At 47.9% G+C, this 25,463-nt stretch overlaps 2 protein-coding genes and 2 long non-coding RNA genes across 5 annotated transcripts in view; 2 read left to right on the plus strand and 2 right to left on the minus strand.

Moving 5' to 3' along the window:
- Positions 1-3,108, minus strand: part of b4galnt4a (beta-1,4-N-acetyl-galactosaminyl transferase 4a) — a 90,368-nt gene extending 87,260 nt beyond the window's left edge. The window contains exon 1 of the mRNA XM_029154303.3: positions 1,538-3,108. Within this exon, the coding sequence (XP_029010136.1) occupies positions 1,538-1,679 (142 nt within the window). The 5' untranslated portion in view covers positions 1,680-3,108. The remainder of the gene's footprint in view (positions 1-1,537) is intronic.
- LOC129604254 (uncharacterized) lies at positions 2,896-7,819 on the plus strand. The gene is made up of 3 exons (XR_008694987.1): positions 2,896-3,029; positions 4,673-4,741; positions 4,936-7,819. It is a non-coding gene; the product is annotated as an uncharacterized LOC129604254 (long non-coding RNA).
- A 4,473-nt stretch (positions 7,820-12,292) lies between these two features.
- On the plus strand, positions 12,293-15,018 carry LOC114857640 (uncharacterized). 2 transcript variants are annotated; one of them, XR_005897854.2, is made up of 5 exons: positions 12,293-13,461; positions 13,560-13,838; positions 13,925-14,230; positions 14,521-14,691; positions 14,798-15,018. It is a non-coding gene; the product is annotated as an uncharacterized LOC114857640 (long non-coding RNA). The 2 variants fall into 2 exon arrangements; XR_005897853.2 differs by having other exon boundaries at positions 13,560-13,737.
- A 4,866-nt stretch (positions 15,019-19,884) lies between these two features.
- Positions 19,885-24,883, minus strand: tmem86a (transmembrane protein 86A). The gene is made up of 3 exons (XM_029154305.2): positions 24,727-24,883; positions 20,731-20,995; positions 19,885-20,616 (listed from the first exon to the last, which is right to left on the minus strand). The coding sequence occupies exons 1-3, from the start codon at positions 24,745-24,747 to the stop codon at positions 20,189-20,191; spliced, it is 714 nt and encodes a 237-aa protein (XP_029010138.1). The 5' UTR covers positions 24,748-24,883; the 3' UTR covers positions 19,885-20,188.
- Between the last annotated feature and the right edge of the window lie 580 nt (positions 24,884-25,463).

A 25,463-nucleotide genomic window follows, 5' to 3' on the forward strand; every position in this document is an offset into this window, starting at 1 on the left:
ACAGCCTCAGTGGGGCACTTTATGTTAGGATGCTGGGATTTCTCAGAAGTCTACTGGTCATCTGCCAGTAAGACATTATGTATTCGATGAAGTACTAGCAGCAATCTGTCTGTCTGAACGTGTGCCTGTTCAAGGAGGGAATTTAATTTGATGAAATGAGCTTCTTCCAAAACAGGCCAAGAAGGATGGGAATTTAACAAATCGTGTTTTCATATTCAAATAAGGGAGGACTGAGGCCAGAAATGAAATTACATTATTTCTACCTGCCCCACCTCAGCGCCACGAATCAATGAAGAATCCGCGTGTGGAGAGAATCCTGGCAGCCAGATATGAATATTTACACACCTCACAGAGCCCCATTTTCAGTAATGGTTACATCTCACTTAGAAAGCCTCGGTGTGAGAGGGGACATGTTATTCATAAGAGGTTAAGTGAGCTGACCTGCTCAGAGGCCTGCTAAATGGAAGACAGTCAATTAGACACGCAGACCGGCACAGCATAACAGCTTTCCCTCCTCTGAACACAAAGGCGGACTGGAGGAAGAAGTCCAAAAAAGTGAGACTCGCAGCAAACTTCGGTTCAACAGGATCTACAGTAACTTTGACCTCTACGTGCACATTGAGCCTATGGGTTTACAGTATGTATGCCCTATGTTGCATTTCCATCCTCAATGCTGGCCGAGAAGCAACAGGCCGCGGCGGCAGCTGTCAGCCGCTCGTGCGATTGCCAGCTCTCGCCCCCTAAACTGCTGGGGAAGCCCCAGCGCTCGGCTCGGAGGCCGCGGGGCCAAGGACACCGTAATCGCCAGATATCGCCTTACACAGACAGCTGCAGGAGGCCGGCCACGCCGTCAAACCGCCTAACGTGCTTTTAGCAGTATTATTTTCATGCCGGTTCGCGATACTCTGATGCGGCGATTGAGCCTCGGTGATGTGGAGCGTGACAGCAGCAGGTAGAAGACCTGCCCACCCCCGCCCCCCTAATATTACCCAAGGAGCGCTGGCACGCCTGTGACCTCTGCAGCCACCTTCATGAACGGCCCTTTGATTATTAATGGCGAAGGCGGCCGCCTGGCTTTCAAGCCGGCCCCCGACACCGCAGCGCTCTTTACTCAGCCACCAGAAGGAAACTATTGTTAATTTATGAGACACGCTGCCTCCGTGTGTTGCTTCTGCTCGTGCGAGAGCTGTGCCCGCCACAATGCAGCCGGAGGAGAACGGGTGCAGGGAAGTTATTGCAGGGAGAACATCTGTGATAAATAAGTAAGATTATGTGTGTCAGTTAATACTGACCTTATGTATTGAGTCTTCTTATAGCCCATATCTGCTTTTAGACCCGTGGGTGAGCCTGACTCCAGCTTTATGACACTATAATCCTCCGTATTGTCATATTAATAGTCTTATAATATTCTTACAGGATTCCGCAGTACTCAGTGGTTTTACACTGATATATCAGTACAGTACTCACAAAGTAGGTGTTAAATGACCTTTTAAATCGTCTCCATCTTGTTAAAAGGAAAGGCTGCGTAAATGCCTACCTTTGCCGTAGTTGAAGTGGAGCTTGATGGTCTTGCCCTGGTTGATGTGCAGGTACGTGAACCACACGGCGGAGGTGAGCAGCACCAGCAGCAGCAGGAGCTTGAACTGCTTCCGGATCTTCTTCACGGGGAAGCGCAGCATCCTGGCTCGAACATCCTCCGGTGGCCACCAGGCTGATCGTCGTCGGTGTCTCGCGTCTGGCTGGCGGTGGGGGTGTGTGTGTGGGGGGGGTTGTCTTTGACGGGCTGCCTCCGTCCGTCACAGCGGACCGCGGAACGTTACGCCAACTACAGCCGGGAAGCGCGTCTCGTTCCCCCGGTGCCACGGGGTGACAACAACGTCAGAGTCGCCGTATCCTCAGGTCTCGCTCCAAACACCTCCGCGGCAGTCATCGCTTATGAATGCGAGCCGGTTTCTCACTTTCCTCGTGAATGGCGAGTCTTGTAAACAGGCGCGCCCCTCCGTCGGAGTCGCCGCGGCGGCGGCGAAGAGGCTCCGGAGCCGCTAAGTTCACTTCAGAGTGCAACAAAATAGCAGTCGGGCGATAATCTACACAAATCCCCCGGAGCTCAAGCCTTTGCTGACACCGCGACGCCGATTAATTCATCAACTAGTCGAGGATCATCCCCGGCCGTGGATTTAACGCGAGGCGTCAAAGAGCCAGAGGAGAGTTGAGTTTGGAGGTGACGGGGGGACAGATCAGCACCAACGAGCGCGTTCCCAGCACCGCGACGCGACTGAGAAGACGGATGGTTTTAATACTTCCAAATCAAATCAAGAGGCCCTTCAGTAAAATATGACACGGGCTACTGTTGGAGAAATCCCGGTCGGAGTGGCAGGTGCGGGGGATAAGCTGATCAGGGAAAGGTTGCGGCAGCAGCCAGCCAAATGTCAGGGCGCTGCGCTCCATCCATCGTTAAACGCACTGAAATCGAGACCGCTTTCCCGTCGGAGGGCAGCGCGTAGAGATGGAGCGCGTTTTTATTTAAGTCCCGGGGGAGGAGGGGCGATCAGCTGTCATCCTCACACTCGGGTGGGCTCGAAACCCCCTGGACGAGTAAACGTTAAACCGACGTGGAGCGAACCCCGGGAAGGCTCCATCGGCGCGGGGGTTGGTGACAGGCGTCCATGTGCTCCGCTCGCTCCGTTGTCTCACGGCAGGTGCATTTCTCCCAGTTCCCCCAAAAGTGCCCGCGTCGTCCGAGTCCCCCGTGCGCGCGAGCGAGATCCCAATCAATTCGTCAAACTAGTAAACGGACGTAACTGCCGCTAGCAGCGACCCGCTACCTTGTCTTGATATTCTCTCCTGAGCTTTTTTCCCCCCCTTCTCCTATTTTAACGCCGCAATAGCATCGTCCGACGTCCGCTGGCCGCCGCGCACCGGAGGCGAGAGAAGCAGCGCAGCTCCCGGGAAGATGTCGCGGAGGAGGCGGCGACGTGGTGTGAAATAAGCAGCACAGAACATGTTTTTGTTTTCCTACCGCGAAGCACGTAAGGGATATCTCCTTCCACCGCACACAGCTCAGTACGCCCATCAATTGAGCATCTTAACGGTGCGGGACAACCGAACCTGGGTGGTCGGAGACCGACAAGGCGGGCATCCAATGAGAAGCCCGCGAAGTGTTCGGAGGGGGCGGGACGACGAAGCTCGCACTCACCGCGATCCATCATCCAATAGCCGAGTCTGAAACTTGCAAAAGCCCTTTCCCTGAATTCAAGGCCCCACGTAAATCTGATTATTCATCAGGTCAATTCATCAGGCAATTAAGAAACAACTCAACGGAAACGATTGTGCTTTTATTTAAATACTTTTACAGTGTTTAGCTCATTCATCTGCATACTATTAGTAATGTTTCTAAATTAATTGTAACAAGCAACACACAATTATTACTTTCGCTTTACACCTGAAATGACCATGTCACGTTTGGGGGCCTATTCGACAGTCGTTTATAATAACACATCAGTTACATCAGTGAAAATAGCAAATTAATTCATCGATATTTGAGCATATTTTTTCTTGCATTTTTTTAATATTCAGCTATCGCTATAGAATGGGTTTTGTTGTTTGTATCATTGTATTTTGGAAGGTGAAGATATATTTTCCCGAACTTGACTGCAGTTCACTACACAGCCCCTTATAAAGTAATTACACATAATGAGGCTTAATGTGTGCTGCGTGTGGCAACACCCTGCAGAGGCAAAGCCTAGGCGCGCGCTTGGCTGCCGCCCTCTGGTCAACGGTGGAAGTGCAACAGCTAGTCAGGTAACAGGAGCTGGGGTTTATTTAAGGCTTGGAAAAACAGACACAAACACATAACGAGATGATATGTTGTTGTTTTCCATATTACCAGCACAGAGTTGCATTTTCTTTTTGACAAAGTGGGTTTGTAGCACAGCACTGTATCATATTGCTCTTCAGATAAGGGAAGCAAAACAAAGAATGCAATTCTTATTGATTATTGAATATGATGAATGACACCATTACATCAAGTGGAAGTCCTAAAAAAAGCTGCTGAGTGAGTGAACATTTAACATGAGGGTAGAGATTTAGAGATCAAATGAAATAAAACCAGGAGACACCAAATGTGGAGTTTTGACATGCAGCATGTGTTTACACCCAGTTTAATACCAACCAGTCGCCCCTTATTGCTACAGTGAGCGACTGATATCGTAAAGGTTCAAAGACACAAAACATGGGCTATAATAATACGACCTCAATTTAGTTTGTCCCAGCTGGGTCTACAGAGTCAGTGGGACCACAAAGCATAATCCTCTGTCCTCCGTGGATTATTAATGTAATCTTCAGAGCAAACACAGAGCATAAATTAAATGCTTGGGTCTTCATCTGGCCGCTACTGAAATGAGTACTTAACAAATGACGTCAGCCAAAAAAAAACACAAAAACTTCACAGCGTTCACCTTGCTTGAGCTGTTGCAGCGAAAACCGAAGGTATTTCATCACACACACACACACACACACACACACACACACACACACACACACACACACACACACACACACACACACACACACACACACACACACACACGGTTTGAAAGTCATACAAAGTGTGTAATCGGCGAGCTTCTCTAACTTTATGTTCTGTTTTTTCTCCTCTCTCTCTTGGTTTCAGGACAATATCATGGGCTTTGAGGTTCTAGTTCTATTCGTCTTCATGTTAAAGATTTGACTGAAGCCAAAAGTGAGTCAGGCTTTTTTCAGTCTTTCTCCTGTGTTTTTCCTGTATCATCTTTAGGTAGGCAAGTGTTCACAGCAAGCTACCTGCACACTTTTAATGACTTTAAATGATGCACCTTAGTTCATGTGAAATCAGCATAGAAAGTTTAAAACATATAAAACTTCTTTTGTATTGTGGTCCCTCATCTGGCACCATAGGCCCGACCAAGGATCCTTGTGCTTTGATGAATCCAGGAACGGACCCGCTGTCTGCTTAGGCATCGCTGAGACCTTGCCCACGGGGAGGAGCGCGTGCCCGGCTGGCTCTGGCAGCTTTCAAACAATGACACTGAGTTATGACACCAGTGAACGGCGCCAGGCATCGTCAGCGAATGAGAGAGAGAGGAGAACCGGACCTCTCTATCAACACTTTAATTGGGGGGAATTAAGGATCATTCTCACTTTTGACTAATCCAACAGCTGCTTGTCATTGTCTGTCTGTGCTGTGGTGTGTACGTGCCCTTCAGTCGCTCCCCCTCCTCCAACTCACTGTTTTTTTTCCCTGTTCCGCACAGCAGCTCACGGGCTTTGATGAGAGGCCTGAGCTAAAATGTCACAGGGATTAAGAGGTTTTGCCTCCTGCATCCCACCGGATCAGTTCTAGCTGCCTTGTGTGCCTGAGCTTCCTCCTACCCAGACAGGTGCACAGTGGCATTTCTTTCCACTCTGCTGTGCCCTATTGAATTTCCTTCTGGGAGAAATAACATTGCTCCATGTTTACTGATGAGTAAGAGGCAAAATATGGTGAAGGGAGAAAGGGAGGGTTGAGAAAATTAATGAGAGAAGAGTGGACAGGGAAACACAAATAATGTGACGACCATATTCTTCACCTACAACATGCATATAGACGTAGATTTATTCTATAAATTCAAAGTCAACATGTTGTTAAAACCTGTGGTTTCAAGCATTCCAAGTTTGAAAAGTTAACTTTTATCATTTCTCCTTTCAGCTCCCACCCAGACCCACACACACACACACACACACACACACACACACACACACACACTCATCTGTGGCTGCTTCCTCCAAACACCGTTAGACAGATTTGAAAATGAAATGTCTCCAGAGAGACATCTGAGAGAGACATCTGCAGTTCAGATGGAGCCTTTAACATCACATAGCCAGAGCTGCCATCATATTAAATAGCTTTCGGAAATTATTTTTAGTTCCTGCTGCATTAAAACGACCCCACAGTCACTCGTGAATTCACTTTAACCTTTAAAGTTAATGGAGTTGTTCCTTCCACAAGTGATGATTACTCGTTATTGTAGCTGGAACTGAAATTGTGTTTATTGTATTTATAAGGTATGTGTTGCCAGAATGCCGTTGCGACGTGAAGTGCACAACAGCAGGGCAGATCGCACGTTACTGTATGATTTGTGTCCAGGTCGCAGATTGGATTTGTCACAAAGAAGCCGGAAAAAGTGAGACCAAAATGGCTCCAGTAGCGTTTGGAGTCCGCCTTTCATCCACGATGAACAGCCGGGCTTGGCCTCCTTCTTAGATTCATTGCTGACAGAAAAAGAAAGAAAAAAAAAACAGCAGCAGACGCACAAAATAAAAACGCAGCCAGCTTATTCATTACGGTTTTGTGCTGAGAGTCTAAATGTGCAGAGGAAAAATCTAGGTCATTTCTCCATCATTAGTATGCCAGCCAGGTGTAGAGCAAAGAGGATTAGAGGCAAGTAATGCCAATGGGGCCCTCCACGTGTGCCTCTCCTTCATTCTCTCGCTCTCTGAAATTTGACAATCACACCGAAGTGCCCCCGTTATCGCCTCGTCATATCCATGACTTGTAATTAAGCATTTAGGAGTTACACAGCTAGGAAACTGATCGTGTTTTGAGAGACAAAAGGGGAGGGACAGCATGTCCAATCATAGTCAGCAGTGCTGTTCATGGGGTTTATATCTGTCGTGTACTGGCTCCCGCTGCTCTTCTATAGAATACAACACTGGTATCGACATCCAGTTCTGAATGAGTCTGCTTCACAAATAAAGGCGGAACAACCTCTTAGAGACAAGAGAAGCTCAGTAAAGATCCTCATGTGTTCAGCGTGTGATACGTTACATGAACTAGTTTAGTCAGGTGACTTCCATGTATCTCGTCCTTCACATCGTTTATGTTTTTGTTCAGGTGTCGTCTTTTGTTAGTTCTTGTTCTCATCATGTGACATCACTTCCTGTTTGGTGCTTGTGTAATTAGTTTGATCAGTCCCACCTTGTTTGTGTTATGTTACCTGTAGTTCAGTTATTCTTGCTTTATTCACCTCCAGTAGTATATGAAGTATACACAGTAGTAGTACATGTTACCACTAGCTTTCAGTGTTTTCTAGTTTTCAGCCTGTTGTGCTCTTAAAGCTCCTCTCCACTGTAATAACTACCATGATTAGGATCCGGACGAGCTCCCAGGAGAGTGAACGTCCCACAGCATCATGGACGGCACTGGAAAGGCAGGAATAACTCACAACGAGGCCCGAGGCCAGCAGAGAGCCCTCAGGTGCTATTTAATGACCGACGAATGCAAAAAGACAGACGTCTGCTAGAAGCTCTGCATCACCGCATGCTCCTGAGGGGACGGCTGACGGTTAAAAATGCTATCATGAGACAGCCCACATGGGATTTTCAAACTAACTGACCTTCTGGGAAATACTGGGGTGATTCATCCAGCCTGATGAAGGCCCAGCAAACCCAGACCAGTTCAGAACTGGGCTCATCAGCGGTGGTAAAAGCGTTGGTTTAACAAGTTGGAATGAATGAGCGTCTTGGTGTTCCTGGAAAAATAGATTCGAGGGCAGGGAGGTAAAAATCCTGTTGAAATTTGCCCTGTTGGATGTAGAGCGAGAGGGCGATCAAGGATGCTGAAGTCCCTGTGAGACGGCAACCTGCTCAGCACTTAGCAGCTTTGAGTCACGCCGCTCCTTCAGACTGGATAGTTAAACCATCAAAGAGTTCACCGCAGCTGCTTAAAACGCAGCTTCCTTTGGTAGCGATCAAGGCTCGCGGCGCTAATTAGCTCAGCGGCGCCCAAGTGGAGGCTGTTTGCTGCAGGATGCGAAAAGGGGAAATCACAAACGCGTTTTGGATTTACATTTCTCGCGCCGACCCGCACGCGCGCTCCATTGTCTCGTTGGCTTTTGAAATGACATTTGCAGGCTCAAACTAGGCTGTCACTTAAAAAAAAAAACCTACACGTTACACATAGACGTTGGAAATAACACACACGTGCAGTCCGCGGCTTACGCGCATGCAGCCGAACTCAAAGCAAGAGAAGGCCAGCGTTCATCAGTGGTACAAACACACTTCGTTATCTCCCACAGCAGGTGTCTGGATTACCTCTTTAATTGGATCTTTGTGTGAGCCTGGCAAAGGCACAGGCGCTATTGTAGTCGCCGCTGAATGGAGGACGGTAGAGCAAGGAAAGGACAGGGGCCCGAGGTGAGAGAGGGAGGTGAGTTCAGCGTCCGCCTCCAGAATAACAAGCTCAGGGGCAAAAAAGATGCAAAGACATGTTGTAAGGCGTAAACAACCAAATGCGTGTCATTTCCAGGCGTCTGTCCGCCGCCAGCTCGACACCCATCATCCCCGGCAGCACAGCCCAGCTCCTCCGTGGCTCTGGGGGCGGACGGGAGCAGACAATGACCTCCTCTTCCTCCACCTTTACGTCCTCAAGCTCCAGCAACTTCAGAAAAAACATCTCAGGCGGCACCTTGAAATCTCAAGGAACAGCACTGACGTCTCGTCACGTCATGAACCACCGTGGGCCCCTTGAGAGCCTAAGAAAAGTGTACGCAGGCTAATTTTAGATTAAACCGCAAACTCCAGATGACACCAGAGGGAGAAACTCCACTGGGACGAAGACGTGTGCTGCAGCAAAGAGACTTTAGAGTCTGAGCGACGATGACCTCCAACTGTTGTCGTACGCGCAACTGCTCTGCATAAACTTTTTGATATTTGAGCCTCATTCACACTGTGAATTATAGATTAAGAGGCTTGTGGGAAGACAGACTGTCACCGTATGCACGGCACTGCAGAGAAACATTAGCATTAGCATTCATGCGCTGACCTTAATCTACAGTAGCTGCTCTCCAAAGATAAAAAAGAAAGGAAGCCTGTGAAAACAGTTCAATAAGTGATAACTTTGGTGCTGATAATAGGTGACAAAGCGGTTTTCAGGACCAAAGTCAGGAGGAGCCTTTAGCCCAGTGTGAACTGAGAACAAGCCAGTGGGCTCCCACTGCCTGATACATCCACACCTTTCTATCATCATCAACAGGCAGCATGTACTCAAGGTTTGAGAAGTCACAGGCTGTTGTGGCCTCAGTGAAATATTATTATGTTATTAATGTGTTGCTAGAAACAGTATTTATTTAATGCACTAAAATTAGTATTTATTATTAGATGTTGCAATCGTGACCAGTGGCTCTGGATGTTAGGCCGAGAGGTCTCTGCCAAGTGTGTGCTGTCAGATCAGACAGGCCGCCATGCATCATGGGTAAAAGTAGACAGGAAGGAAAAAAGTCCCTCTGATCCTTTTATCTATAACCACTCTGGAGTGGATTTAGCACTTTCTCTGTACCAGCCGGGGAGCTTAAGTGAAGCTTAAATAGCTATTATAAAGCAATTAACTTGTGGGTGCTGACATATGCATCTCCCCTTGCCATCTGTTTCTCTGCTGAGGGATGACTGTTAAGTTGCAGGGCGCGATGTTTGCTGCGTTCCCCAACGTGGCACTGCCTCCTGTTGGTCTGCATCGGTACTGCAGGGGGACCTGCAGGAGGACCCTCCGGCCGGATGACGCAACGACGAAGAAGAGGTCTCACGGTTTCCTTTTTCGCCTTACGTGACCCTCGGGATCAAACACGTGTCCCTCAAGGATGCCGACGGCTGCAGGTGCATCGCTTCCAACCCGCACGGAAAGTGAGTCTAATCGCTTTCCCATGAAGCTGGGCAGGTTCTAGACCATGCGCTAGATGAGAGGTGCTCCTGTGTTTCTAGATTCGTCGCTGGACTTCAGAAAGATGCTGAAGAAGCGGTAGGAACATGCATGTGTTGTTTGAAAAGCAGACACTCCCCGCACCCGTCACGTTGTGATGGAGCTCTCTCTGATCAGGCTCCTGGATCTTTTTATTTTTTTTTGCCACGCATCCAGAAATATCTACAGGACGACGTCTTCATAAATAGCTGCACGGTGCAGCATGCTGCTGCAGGGGGGGCAGGGAAGGATGCTTCTGAGCCGTCTGCGCACCGTATTGACAGACACACAAACAATGAGTCTGGCGTACACTAATATAAGCACACGTAAACACCGTGTGATCTCCATTTCATGTGCAGCCGCGTGGAGAGAAGAAGCCACCGACTGAGGAGGAGATGTTAAAGATCCTGGCTGGAGCTGACAAAAAGGACTACGAGACTACGAATACGGCTCCACGTCGACTTCAGAGGCTTCCTCAAGAAGTTGAAGGAGATGAAAGAGAAAGTGGAGGTGGAGGTGGGCCTGTCACGCTGAGAGCTTGCTGAGGAACTACACCGTCACATAAGGAGAGAAAAGGGGGGGGCTTCAGAAAGTTATATGAAAAACAGCTTAAAATAGCAGCTGAAAAAAAAAAAGACTCAAACATAAAACTTTACGGCAACACTCGAGTCAGCGAAGGTGGGAAATGTCACAGTGTGGCTTAGTTGTTTTCCATTTCACCAGATGCTTCGTGTTCTGAAGCCCTGGACCGTCCTGGAGCTGAAGGATCCGAACGTCAGGATGCGGTGGTTTCTGGTGAGGCTTCGCCCGTCCCACGTCTCCGTCCTGCTCCCAACTATGCGCTTTATTTACAATTCGGGGCGCGGATCCGCTGCTTCTCCCTCGGCAAATACGAAACAGCATCGTCACTGACTGCATGAACACTCTGCACCCTCAGCGTCACCTTCACTGTTTTCCCTGAGCCACGAGCGCTTGTGTCCAGTTTCACCACGGCGCTCGTTCATTAAGGCGTTGAGATCATTAAGTCTCATCGCCTTGAATCATAACATCACATCACAGCTGTTTTTTTTAACCCCCTTCATCACTTTCAGGTGAACTTCTGAAATTCCTCTTTGACTTCAAACCCAAGAGACAGTGCTGCGTTCGAGGTCAAAAAGTGCTCCCTGTGCTGAGTATGAACAGTGTGAATGGCAGAGAGACAAAGTATTTGAAAGGAATATGGAAATAGTTTCTCCAGACGTATGTGTTTTTGTGCAGGACGCTCTGACCTACACCTTGAAGATTAAGGACGTGAAAGCCAGCGATGCTCAGACTGCACCATCTGCATCAGAGACCTCTCTGCTGCTTTATATTGAGAGCAGGGACAAAGACATCACAACACAAACTTTTTACATGTTTTTTCTGTTTGGTTGGTTTCTCCCAGATGGGACATATCTTCCCGTTCCAGCAGCGCTAACGTGCCCCCTCCGGCTCAGCCGAGATGAGCAGTTACCGTCTCTGTCTCTCCCCCGAGACCGGAGGCTTCACTCCTTCGTAGTTATGCTAAATAATATCATCTTCCCTCTATCTTCCAAATGAAGACATATGGGTAGCATAATAAATCCTCCCTCCTAGAGCTCGGTGGAAAGTAATCCAACCAAATCCCTCCTCACAACAAGCTCATTTATTACGGCTCTGTCTAACAAGATGCTTTCCTGCCTAAGGTGCGAGCTGGGGCATGTAAATATCTTCACAAGGACATTTGGCTGTCCTCTGGGGTTGCACAGCAGGAGCATGGTAATAGTGCCTGTGTAAATGGCAGCTAAGCCGTTCATATATTTACCGTATGTAAAGGCAGCGCAGCAGGAAGTTTATCACCTTTACCGCTCAGCTGAAGAAGTGGTGAAAGGGTGCAGGGGAGGCACGGCCCGTCTGGAGTGTGAGATGACCTGAAGATGAAGCAGTACGTCAGGTTCTGATCCACTGGTGGAGGTGTTGACTCTATTTGCACAAATTGATAGAAAACCATCCAAGTGCATATCAACAAAAAAATAAACCCGACCTTCCAACAAATTAAATTTTCGCAGCTATAGGTCAAAGGTCGCCTGCACACTCACAGGTCGCCCCTGGGATTATGAAGCACTTGAACAAGTTCCAATGCTGCCGTCTGTTCAAATTGAAAAGTTGGATGGACGCGTTTCCCTCTGCGTGCGGAACACTGTGGTTATGTGCTGAGGGGCTGACACGGGCTCCCTCTGCAGGGGGAGCATGGTCATTACACGCGGGACGGTGCCGTGTGATTCATATTGTGTTGTGTTGCCTCTCCATGAAACAGTTTACAGCGTGTGTTAATCGGCCCCGCCGAATGAAACACGATCGATATCTCGCTCAGGACGTCGCTGCTCCCCTCCGCCGAACAAGCGTTCGTCTTCTTAGTCACGAGCCTCTTGTGAGCGCTCCAATTCTTGGATCACGCTCTCTTTATTCTGTTGTTGTTGTTCCGGGCTAATATGTTGCGCATGCGCGTAGGCACGGCCCTCGTTGGCTGGAAAAAAATCCATGGGTTGAATTTCGGGTTCTTTTTTTATAAAAAAAAGTGCCCTTTTCAGCACATCACAGTAAATGTTATTCAGCCTATATTATTTAAAACTCACCAGCGGCTCTAGGAGTTGTTCTGTACTCGCATTGTTGTTGTTGTTCTCGTCTTGAATAATGCTTTGACGAGTATAAAAACGGAATTTCTCAAAAAAATATAAAAGATATTATTAATATAAATTTTTAAAAAAAGGAACACTTATGGGGTCGTTGAGGGTTGGATAAACGAGCCGCTTGAGCCGTTGCAGTTGGCGGGAATGAACTCTGAATGAATTTATAAATTTATGAATTGACACTGAATTTAGTGATCATATTATACATCCTATATTGAATCTTAATACTCATATTAAGTTATATTACATAGTATATTATTAAAAACATTTTTCTCCTTCTGCACACTACATATGCAGAAGAAGATCTGCAGTCCGGAGACTTACTTAATATTAGCTTATTGTAGTTTAAATTCAGCTAAATCCAGATGAGGGATGAAGGAAGTCCAACACTGATGGAGTCAGGATAAGCTTTCATCAATTAGACCATGATCGCTGGCTATAAACCAACTCAATATCCAGCATACAGCCTAGAAGTATGCTAGATGAAAGGGCGTCCACCACTAATGGAACCGGGATGATCACAGCATAGATCTGTATGCATGATGAGAGGGGCCCATCACAGTTGGAGCCGGTGCCTAAAGCTGTATGCAGGCTGCATGAAGTTTAACATCAGCGGAGCCGGGAGGATCCTACAACAATGAGACCCTATGTGGGATAAATTAATGTCTACTCATATTAAGTTGTTCGGTCAAGTCTGAGAAAGTGTTTAAACTATATAATCAAAATATCTACTCATTCTATTAATTCTAGATGCATGCCAAGATCTTCTGGACGCTGAAATGCATACATAGATGAGGGGTCCCCACATAAAACAGGGTGGGCGTCAAAACCTTAACGACCATAACCCGGCTTTGACCCTCCACCCAGAACCTCCGTGCCCAGCAGCCCAGCCTCAAGTGTCCAACATAATTAAGCACAGTGTGACCGTGAGCTGGACGCCTCCAGCCCTACGATGGAGGAGCTCCAGTTCTGGGCTGCGTCCTGGAGAAGAGGAAGAAAGGCAGCACCATGTGGACTTGCTCACAGGTCAGAGGCCGACTGCACATTTAGTTTCCCAATGGTCACATACGATGGAGCGTTGTTGTGGTTGATTGTACTGAATGTGACTGTATTGTTGTTTGAAGACACGTCTTACTCAGTGGGAGGACTGGTGAGTGAGGTGGAGTACGAGTTCCGAGTCACCAGCGTGAACAGGGCTGGAGCAGGAAGCCCCAGCAGCGTCGCTAACCCAGCGCTGGCCAAAGACCCCCCCCACAGGAGTTGTTTACCCCCTCACCGTGGGGGGCTTCGGAAGAAGAAAAGGTACCACTTCCACGTCCGGGCTGTGAGTGAAGGCGGGCTGGGGGAGCCCACTTAGCTGCTGTAGGGGGCGCTGGCAATGCCCCCACCTGGTAACATAAGAAGTATAAAAACATCACATTACTTGTTATTTCATGGGGACATTGTCTTCTCTTTATTTAGTTTATTTCCTGTTTCATGTTCTATTCAGTGGCTCCCAGGTTTTACCTGCGGTGAAAGCTGAGGCCCCAAATGGTGGTTTGAGCTGGGTTCTCCCAGATCTCCCCTGGCCGCCAGAGAACCTGAGCACTGACGATGTGATCCTCAAACGGGACACCCCCCCTTCCTAATGTGTCTTCAGCAGCAAGTACACCATCCTGGTTCTCATGGGGCGCAAGCGCTGACCCACGGTGGTCCACTCTGACCTCGGGTGCTGTCTCTGTGGCTGCTGCAGCTCTGCCTGGGGGGCTCTGTGTGAGCGGCTTGGGTGGCAACACCTGCCCTCCTGGAACTGAAGGTGCGTGGGCTCCCTGGCTGCTAGGATTCTTTCCTCTGCTTGTTGGATGGGCGTAGTGGCTCATCATGGCTATTATTAAGTAGTATGACATTATGTATAACTATATGTATGTATACGATATATATAAGTATGTGCACATACCTTAACACTATTATTGGTATTAGTATTAATCTCCAAGGTAAACCACAGTACAGCAGTTGTTTAGTTATGAATGTGTTAGCCCAAGGTAAATCCCTGCTCATTTATTTTGCACCGATTGTTTGCTTAACTGAGTTGCTTGGTTTCGGCAGCTGGTTGGTTCAGCGTAACACATGCTGCTTGTTGAACTGCTGGACAGAACAACAAAAAAAGTATACCATTACTGGGCTGCTTCCTGGGAGGAGGTACTACTTCAGGGTTCACTATTGGGGACAGTGAATTGTTGGACACAAAGGAAACTTTGGTCATAGCCAAGGAAAAAGGTGAGTCAGCAGACATTAGTCCAGATTGATAATACAAGCTCTTATCCCCAGTTTATTTTGTGTTTTGTCTGACATTTGTGTATATATTCATATCTCTCTTACTAAGACTGCATCAACACCTTCAGTTGGAGAAGGCACCGCGCCAGCTCAAGCCCACGTTCCTGCTGCCACTGAAGGACCACGCTGTTCGCAGGGGCCACGGCTGCACCATGACGGCATGCCTACAGTGTGCACCCAGGTCATTGGGTGCCTGGTTGACATGTAGCTTTATACTCTACATGTCCTGTTTGGCTGGTTTTAACTGTAGCATGCCAGAAAACAATAAATAATGGGTTGTTTGAAAGACACAAGTAAATTATTTTATTTTGTAAAAGATCATCATCTTTCATTATTACTTCCTTTTATTCTTCTGAAGTAACTTATTAATGACCACAAGAGGTCAGACTTGCTCTCATCATTGCTTAGACTACTGGGAGTCAGAATGCTTTTCTGCTTCATCTAACCATCGCCATCAACCATCAATCACCACTCTGATTTTTAACCAGAAAAGTGGGAGGTTCCTCATAAAGTTTCTTAAAAATAAAATTCAAATGTAAATATTCCTTAATAAAAACATATACTGTAGATTTTTAAACAAGCTGCCAATTCAGAGTTCAGTGACATCAACATGCAGGTTAATGAAGTGGTCCGAATCCAGTCGGCAGCACGTCGTCCCATTTATCAGTTTTTTCCACTGTTTATATAAAGATCGTCTTGAAAGATATTCTAAATATAAACATAGATATTATTTTACCAACCTCTGCTGCACTAGTGTGACAGTGAGAAATGAGGCAGTGAGCTTAAGGTGCTTTAGGGGCTTTATCCTAAAGCTGCTCTGTGTGAGCGTCAGCCTTTTTTATTATTGTTTCACTATCTTAGGCATCAGGAATAACTGGGCAAACTCACAGCATCAACATCCTAATCTGGATGTATTTACAGATCCTTTATGAGCGTTTAGAAGTCATAGATGTCACACAACACTGTTTTTTTTTTGCTGATGTTTCACCAAACTGCAGCAATTTTCACTTCTTGTTTGTTTCAAGGACCTTTTTCTCACTTTCTTACTTGACACTTGTCACAGTCAGCCAGACTGAGGTCAGGTGATCTACTCTGCATCACAACACTCCTGTGATATGGTCCGAATGCAGATTAGAGTTGAACCTTTGGGCATAAACCTGTGACTGCAAAGACATTATGGAGCGGTTCTGCAGCTGTGGCCACACGGACAGGGAAAGGTTACAACCTCCCACCGTCCTGACGTCACCATCCTGGCTCCCACAAACTCAATTTCTATAGAGCCACGGTGGAACAGTGGAGTCGGGTTGCCAGGTCCAAATCAATTAAGCACCAACAAGCACTAAAGTGACGTCAATAACACCTTGTGTTATTTTTGCTCAGCTGAGGCACAAAAAGGTAGGAGTCATTCAGTTAATGCCCAGTAGCCAAACTAAGCGTTTAACACAAAATAAAGAGCGCTGCACCGGAAAGGAACCACATTCATTTGCATTCTATTGTGTTGCATTAAAATGACTGAAAACCTTTTCAAGTGTTATCCAATTTGACTTGAATGGGGCACACTTCTGTGGATGTGCGTGTCACCAGGCCTGTTCTTATAAAGGCCCGATTTTTTGTAGAAGACTGGAGCTCTTTGACAGCGGGAACTTGGCTGTGAATGAACGGGGGGCATTAGGAGAGAACTGGAACCGTTCTCAGTTAATTGTGTGTGTGAGAGAAGAAAAAAAAGACATTTTCCACAGGATTTGAAAGCACAGTCTCCACCTCTATCAGAAAACAGAGTGCCGCGGTTACTACAACAGAGGGCTCTCTCTTTTCCTCCGGCCCTATTTGCCTCGACAGCACTTTAGCTGTCAATGACCAGCAGCTTCTGGAGAAAAGCGAAGCACCTTTAACTCTAGGAAATAATACGGTAAAGAACCAGATTTAGGCTGTGCAGTTGAAGTTGCATTGCATTTGCATTTATTTCTCCCACAGGTGTTCACATTCGTAGCAGTTTCACTACAGCAAAGAAATGATCATCACTACAGTCATTAAAAGAAACTAATCATAAAGTGAAAATAAAGGACAACAAGATAAAATGTATCAGAAAGTGGAGAAAATACATTAATAAAGAAACAATTTATTGTACATGGCCTTCAAACTAAAATTTAATGTGTGGAACGTTTTAAAGACAGTGTGTTCACAGTCTTTACTAATAAAAGGATAACACTTCCTGAAAACAGTCATAAAATGAGTTTGTAACACTTCATCAGAGTAAAAGCTTCAAGAATCATCAACATCGAAACAAGACTGTCTTAATTAATGGTCATTTCTAGTTTATGTCTTAAAAAAGAAATGAAGAGAGTAAAGATGAGCATGCAGTTTATAACAACGGAGCATTTTGTTCTGTTCCTAGTTCTATGGAGACACTGACTGAGCAGTGCAGAGAAGTGCAGCACACGGTGGGTTCAGGCTATTGGAAAAGTTATTGGAAAGAGAAGACGAGCTTCGTTGTTTGCCTCAGTCGTACTAATAAAACGCGCGAGCAGAGAAGAACCTCTTCCATCCCCGTGCTGACGCGGAGCATTCGTCTCACAGAATGTCACGAGCTCACAGCAAGAGGTTCAACTTGAATTCCACGAGAAGCCACAGCAAAAAAGGAAGAAAAGAAACCAACACTTTAAATCAAAGTGCCAACGCGTTCAGAGCGAAAGCACGGCCTCTGAAACACACCGGGCTCCCGCCGACCTCTGAGGTCCCTTTGTCTGCTCCGCAACAGAGCAGATGACAGACGGAGGGAAAGTGATGCGTCTGCTGGCCTGCCATCTGGGGGTGGTGGTGGTGGTGGTGGGGGGGTGCTGGCAGGTAACAGACCAGATAACGTGTGTCACATTTCACATCTCCAGCAAAGGCTAAAAGCCCTCCTGCACCAGCAGCATGGGGGGAGTGTGTGTGTGTGTGTGTGTGTTTGGGGGGGGTGATACACCCCACAGCTTTCTATCAGGTTTCAGCTTCAGTTATGTGAGTCCCAGTCAAATAATAGCTGACCAGAGGAGGAACAGGGCATATTGGAGGCTGCCAGACCTCATGCTGAACCTGCTTATCTTTCACCCTCAGAAGAAAAAACCTGCTAAAGTCACGCAGAAATTTCTAAGGGCTGGAACCGTCGGCAAAAATAATCTCAGACATGCTTCAAAGTAAAGTCTGACTCCTGGCACGCAGCCATCAGACCACGGGAACAAAAGCCCTCAGTCCGCACACAGAGCGCCCACATAGAAAGGAGGAGTAAGACCTCGACCGAATATCATCGTCCCCCGTGGTTTCACTTCACTTCACTGGACTCAGCCATTCGCTGCACTGGACAGAACCGGCCGACAGGTGACGCGTCCTCATCCAGCCATTCTCAGGCGCTTCTATTGACTATTGACTACTGACGGAACGTGCAACGAGACGAGGCGCGTTCTGCAGCGTGAAACCCACAGAGGGGTCGCTGAGGAAGAGCAGCCGTTCGGAGCAGCCGTTCAGAGCAGCTACGCGATGGGAGCGAGTGGGAAAAAGGCCGCGACCTGCCCGCAGATCGCCTCATCTTCCCTCATCGGGTTCATGTTCTTCATGTCCTTGTGCGTTCATAGGTGCATTACCGACAGCGCCAGGAGTCACCGAGCCAGCGGGAACGACCCGCCACACGGGTGTCACGTACAGAACTACACATCATCAAACAACCAGCTGAAATGAAGCTTCTGATTGGTTTTGTTAGTGATTAATACTTTTAGTTGCTGGCGCACATTATTTATAACACTGGTTTTACTGCCACTATATAAACTGTTAGTGGATTTAGTCATAGAGCCATGTAAGGGTACATGCACGAAAGAGGGTGGGATCACAGAAGATCCCACCTAAGCAGGTGATTTGCTTGGATACATCACCACTATCCTGCAGAGCCTCTGCTCCATATAAGCCTGGACGCTTCACAGCATCTCTGGCTGTAACTTCATTTGTTTTACAGGTACAACAGCTACACAGAGCTAACGTCAAGCACACAACAACAACGCACACACTCACGACTCCACACACCACACAACACCACCCACACCCACACAACACCACACCACACAGAATGAAAGAGGTGTGAAGAAAGATTTACACTGCACCTCCCAAACATCCTGTAAGACACTCAGCGCTGACAGAAAACGTCCGCAGGGATCAGCGAGTGTGAAACACGTGAGATGCGGAAGTGAGTATGAGCTGAAAGAATGAATGCCTGTCAGGGATTAAAGCTGCTGAAGGGGAATACTGGGAATTGTGGGAGACCCTTTCCCTCGTATGACATGCTGGTTCCCTTATTACCACTATGTTTACTCCCACACACTCAGTTGACTTGGTCCCAGTCCAGCGGCATCGTGGGTCAGCTGCAATAAGAACCCCGTCGGGTTTCCCCCAATAACTTAGCCAGTAGGAGCTGTAGCAGCAGTGTGTGTGTGTGTGTGTCTGAAGCAATATTAAAAGCTACAGGAGGCCAAAACACCACAGCGTGCGAAGAGCTTCCCACCAAGAGGCGAAGCAGGTGCAGCGTGCAGCGTGTCCCAGCAGCCGCGGCCGCGTCCACGGTGTCTTCGCTGCACTCTGTTCTGTCAGAACAGCGTCAGCAGAGCGGCTCTGAGCCTCTAACGCGACAGAACGCCGAGGTTGGTGCAGTCACGCAACCCCGTCTCGCCCCGCGCACCCAGTTACTGGAGGAGAGGAGCCGCTGCTGCAGAGCAGGCTGATGGTGGGATGGTGGAATGGACAGTGACAGTGTGCGCGTCGATGCTGAAATGCAAAGGAGTGCTTAGATTAAAAGTGGCGATTTTAAGAAACAGCACCCTCAAATTAGGGAAAACGCAAAAACGCCGCCCTTTTTAACAAGGTCTCAGGCAGCAACACTGGCAACAGTGAACGGTTCGACTGTGTTTTTGGACCACGGCAGGCAAACGGTTGTCAGTGTGGCGATTGTGAAATGGGTCCGTGTGGAAAATGAGGTAAGAACGCACACACACACACACACACACACACACACACACACACACACACACACACACACACACACACACACACACACACACACACACACAGACACTCCTTGAAGGTCCCCTGTGACATGCTCCCCTTAAATAAAACTTAACATCAAAATAAAAACAGTACAAAGCAGGTTAATGTTTCTACACCTGTCTCCATGGTAACTAGGGTTGAGAGACTGGATGCAGCAGGTAAGACTGTTAGGATAATACTACCCTCTCTTCATGGTGAGAAGACAGGTGACAGACTACCATACTAGTGGCGTAGTGGGGTGGCTGTAGTGGACCGGTCGCCATGGTAACAGTGGCGCGGGCCTGACAGCGCCGGGCATCTGGCAGTGAGACATGTCCATTATCACCACCGGCGGCCCAGCTTCCTGACCAGTCGCCGCGGGGACCCCCGGGGCTCACGTCCGCTTCCTGGCCACCTCGGCGTCCTGGCACTCGACGGCCGACAGCGCGATCAGCATCTGGGCGGCGTAGTAGGTGGCCATGATGATGGCGCGCGAGTGCGGCACCGGGAAGCAGAACTTGTTGACGGCGATGGTGAGGTCGGACACCATGAAGAGGACGGCGCCCAGGCAGGCGGACAGCTTGGTCCAGGTCCACAGGTCGTTGGCGAGCTGCAGGCCCGCGATGGCCCTCCAGCCCATGAAGCCGATCAGGGCGATGTAGACGGCCACCAGGTAGGTGAAGGGCCCCGACAGGTACGGGTAGAGCAGCAGGTAGCTCAGCGACGACACGGCGGCGATGGCCAGGCCCGCGCGCACGTTCACCGGCTGCATCCCGAAGGCAGAGGAGTAGAGGATGTGGGTGATGGCGAACATCAGAAGACCTGCGGGCGACACACACACACACACACACACACACACACACACAACACACGCACACACATCACGACCCGAAGCTTGAGGCCGAGACGGGCACAGTTCCAGGAGGCCCCACCCACCATGGACGAAGTAGCCCTGCTCCTGCCAGATGAGGAAGGCGTCGCCCAGGGCCGAGAAGATGAGGCCGGCCAGGATCTTGCGGGCGCTGGCGCGGGCGCCCAGGAAGCTGAAGCCGTGCGCCAGCAGGAAGACCCAGAGGCAGAAGATGGGCAGGCATTTGATGAGGGCGCTGAACCAGGACGGGCTGGAGGTGGGCAGCCACAGGACGAAGTAGACGCAGGTGGCCTTGAAGAACGGCACCAGCTTGGGCCCTTCGCTCTTGACCTGAGGGCAGGTTAAACATTCGCGGCGTTAAACGAGTCATTTGACTTATTCGGTGAGTGGGAACAATATAAAACCGGTGTTACCGTGTGTTAAACTAGATTGTTTAAGAGGGCATTTATCTCCACTCAGAGGTCATAAAGTGTTTTAAAGGGAACCTGTGTCCGTGAGATGAGGACGTGGGCGATCGCACGTTTTGAAAATCTTTATTTAGGACAAGGGTTTTATGAACTGTCATGTCAGGCTCCGGTTCTTGCTTGGTCGCGGGTTTATCAAAGGGCAGACGTGCACGTGTTTGGTGGCTGCAACAGCGAGTTGAAGGGGAAGCGCTGCACTGTTCCCCTGACCTCCAGTAACCCTCGTCTGCCTGGGCCTTCACTGGATCCCACGTTCTTGGGAACCCTGCGAGACTTTCAAGTCTCCACTTCTACCTCCCAGCTGTGTTTCCCCCCATATATTCTCTCTGTCCAAATAGATGAGGCCTAACGGGGGTCACGGGAAAACAAAAAGCAATCAAGTGAAAATAAATCTGGAGGATCACCTATGGTTCCGAGAAGCCCTGTCTGGCCCTAAGGCAGGCAGCCAGAGGGGGGGGGGGTGGAAAGGGAGTGAGGGGTCACTGGAGCTGAGTTGAGAAGATGAAGAAAGGGTGTGGTGCAACGGGAAGAAGGTTAAAACAAAGGGCGAAGGCACAAAAGAACAAGCAAAGAGGGCAGAAGAAGCCCGACGAAGTGGAGCTGGCTTCAGAGCTGCTCAACAAGAAAAAACAACCTCGCAGTGGAGGAGCGCAACCTCATACTTCCCCCGATGTACCTGATATGAATGTAACACAGCAGGAAAACAATGTGGATTTCACAAGACCGACCCACACACACACACACACACACACACACACACACACACACACACACACACACACACACACACACACACACACACACACACACACACACACAGACTACTGACTAAACTAAAAACTGAAAGACTTCCTCTGGATTATTAACTGCATCCACTCTGACCTGACACTTCCTGTCCCTGGACTAATCACGGACACTCACACACACCTGTGTTAATTGTATAAACGACTCTCGCTCTTCTTCTGTGCTTCTTCTTCACCTTAGTCAGTTCCTGCACTAAGCAATTTCTGGGTTTCTTTTGCATTTCTTAATTTACACTTAAGTTACACTTAAGTTAGTTGATTTACATTCTGTGTTGATTTGTTCCTTGTTTCATTTTCAGCTTGAGTGTATTATTACTATTTCCTGCTTTACGTGACTCTTTTTTCATAATAACAGTTAGAACCAAGTGTAATCATATTATGTTTCCCCGTGTTGTAAACTCTGGTTCTGAGCATTTGGGTTCTCCCCTTTTCATAACATAGAACTTCAGTGGCAGTTTGCACCAGGACCAAAGGTGTTTGCTGTCGTGACTGGCTGTCGTGTGTCTGAGGAGCGAAGCTGTGCTGACGCTGACAGAAAACCAATCACTTGCTTCCTCTTTTAAATCCCTTTCATCTAAGTAGCACGGGGGGGATCTTTCCACTGGAGCAAAACTAATCATAGGTATATTATTAGAGCTAATGGAATCCTCCTCTCTCCATTATGCACCTTGTCTCGCCTTCTGAAAATACAAATACAAATGTAAGCAAGTCAGGTTGCAACATGTGTGTGCGTCCATCTGCCCCATTAGACCAAACGGGTGCCAAGCATAGGCGACAAGCTTGGCAGCCCTCCCAGACTATCCCATGTCATAACTGTTTCAGGCCACTGGCGGCAACTGAAGCCCGGGACGCCAGAAAACATCTTTCTGTTCCGATTCAAGGGCGGCTGAGTATAATCATTACACAGCTAATGTCTTTTATTTAATAGGTGAACTTCAAGAACAACTATAAAAACAAGCAAAGTGTCTTCTGAGCCAAAAGAATGTAGAGTCTAGTTTGTGGGAAAACTATTCCTAGGAGACTCTGATGGTCCCATAACCTCTGATCCTATTTGAGCTGTATCGGAGACACACTTTGCAGCTTCCCCTTTCATTGTGTTCCACGTAAACTTTCTGGATCTAAACAATAAGAGCAAAGCTAGGACCACTAAAGATCACCAAATAGCCCAAAGCATAGGAAACACCTGGGTTTAAATGACAAAAATGCAACAAATAGACATGTGATAATGTCAGTTATGATACCAATAGTTGTGTTAATGTTTATAATTTAAGCACTCAGGTCGTTGTACAGTAGAAGCGGCAAAATGGATAAAAAGTATCGACAAACAGTCCTTTATGTTCCCTCTGTCAGTACTGGCCTCTGTTTGAGCAGCAGCTCATCATGTAGCTGCACTTCAGGAAGGACCACGCAGACAAAAGCACTGCATTGAAGCATTGAATAACATCCAGGCTGACGTCCATTGGGCCGTTCTGGAAACACCACACGCGGAAGCGTATTAAACACTTGTACACGCTTGTGTAGTCAGTCTGGCAAAGGGGAACTGTAACACAAGTGCGGTCGCGTTGGCCGGCTGCACAGCTGCTATGTGAGTCATATGACAATGTTGTGTCTACGTAATATTGCATAACGCGCTTTCCATCTATTTTACAGGTGCTTCGGTTTCAAGCGGAACGTGCGGTTAGTTGCACTCAAGCAAAGGGCACGGCGCAGTAAATGCACAGCTCAGCGGAACGTCGGCCTGGAAGGGCTGACGTTTCCCATCAGCTGACGACAAGTACTGTAACACTTGACTTTAAGGAGGTTGACCTGTGCTGGTTCTCTGCCGTCCCCTGCAGGGAACATACGCTCGCCATTAGTTGTGCACTATGTGCTGGTCTGACAGGTGGAAGTTGATCAATTCACCTCATTAGGTCCCTATAGTGGACGTTACACATCAGGGTTTACTACAGGCCACGTTGCCCCACACCATCACTCATGGCCCCTACTACAAATGGGGTAATATTTCATAGCAGCCCTTTCAAAGTAAGAGGATGCTGGGGCCGTTTAAATTATTCACGTCGCCGTCACACTTCTGTCAAAATGCGCATCTTCCATTAGTGACAGTAGCTCAATAATAAAGCTGAAGAGGCCGAATAACGGATTCTATGTAAAGCGCAGCTACAGCAGAGGAGATGAAAAGGAAGCCAGCCGCAGAGGAGCACTGCGCGGCGCATGCGTTCCTGGCGGCTACAGAGAAGGAGAGAAACACAAAAAGGTCGTCACATGACAGCTTTTCTTATTGTCTGCGCTGCCTTTGGAAATGCGTGGAAAGGTCCTTTTGTACGTGGCTCGGCGAAGAGGGAGCCAGTCGCTGCCAGGACGAGTCCAAATGTCAAGGGAACCGCTCAGCGCACGTAAAAGTTGCTCCTGCTTTGCGCCTGCGGCACACGCACACGCGCACGCGCGTTATGGAATAGAGGGAGCCGTGGCACGACCACGCCAGCATCGTGGCAGCGATGCGTGGACAAAAATGTTAACAAACACGCGTCGCTGTTTACTGGGAATGAAATCAGCAACTAAAGAGCTTGCGACGGCCTTGGGCTCGCAATGCTACGCGTATGGACGCAAATAAAGCGATGACCGCCGGACCCTTGACTGCACACACTCAATCGCAAACACAAATGTGTAGATATATTCATACGGACGCACATTTGGATCTTCGGACGTGTCGTTACCGTGTAGCTAAAGATAGCAGCCACTATTATTCCTGTGGATGTGTGAGAAATCTGAACGCTGGCTGGAAGAGCATACTCACCACTGTTACCGGAGAAACCATTTCTCCCGCTTTGATGTCGGCGCCTCTGGACCAGTTATATATTTTCTGATTTGCGGAGGTCCTCTTGTTTATTACAGCCTGTGCGAGTGATGCCGATTGTTTTTGTCTTCGCTCCGGTGGGCGGGCCAGCGTCCGGTAAAAGGTGAGAGGACGGACGCAAAGTGGGCAGGGCGTTCCCTGCTGACCAATGGGAGCAGGGGGTTGTAGTGGAGGGGGCGGGTCGAACTGTCAGAGACTCCCTGATACGTCGAGTCGACCTACTGTTTACATATCGGAGCAGATGGCCTTTATTTACATTTTGCGAGAATGGAGCTCGCTGGTAATGTTCGTGTAAAGCTTATTTTTTGATTGTGCACCGACAATCATGTAGTAATATGTCAGATCAGGCGTTAGAAACTGCATCATTGCGGTGATATGGCTAATTTAACTATAAACTTTATTAAAATTAAGGTTCCTTAAAAGGAACATGCTCTTCAATGTGTGCATTTATTTTAGAAAGAAAGACTGCATTTTATTGATAACGTATTATTGCACACATACTGAATATTTAATATTATGAGTATGTATAACTTTATTTTGGTATTGTTTTAACTTTGGAAATGATAAAAAATAACCACTGGAAATGGCATTTTGGATTTTTGTCACTTTAGTTAAAAATAAAATAATGTTTTTTTACTTAATTAACTTATGAATAAAATAATAAAAATCACAGTAAC

Source organism: Betta splendens, chromosome 6 (assembly GCF_900634795.4).
Source record: "Betta splendens chromosome 6, fBetSpl5.4, whole genome shotgun sequence".
NCBI lineage: Eukaryota > Metazoa > Chordata > Actinopteri > Anabantiformes > Osphronemidae > Betta > Betta splendens.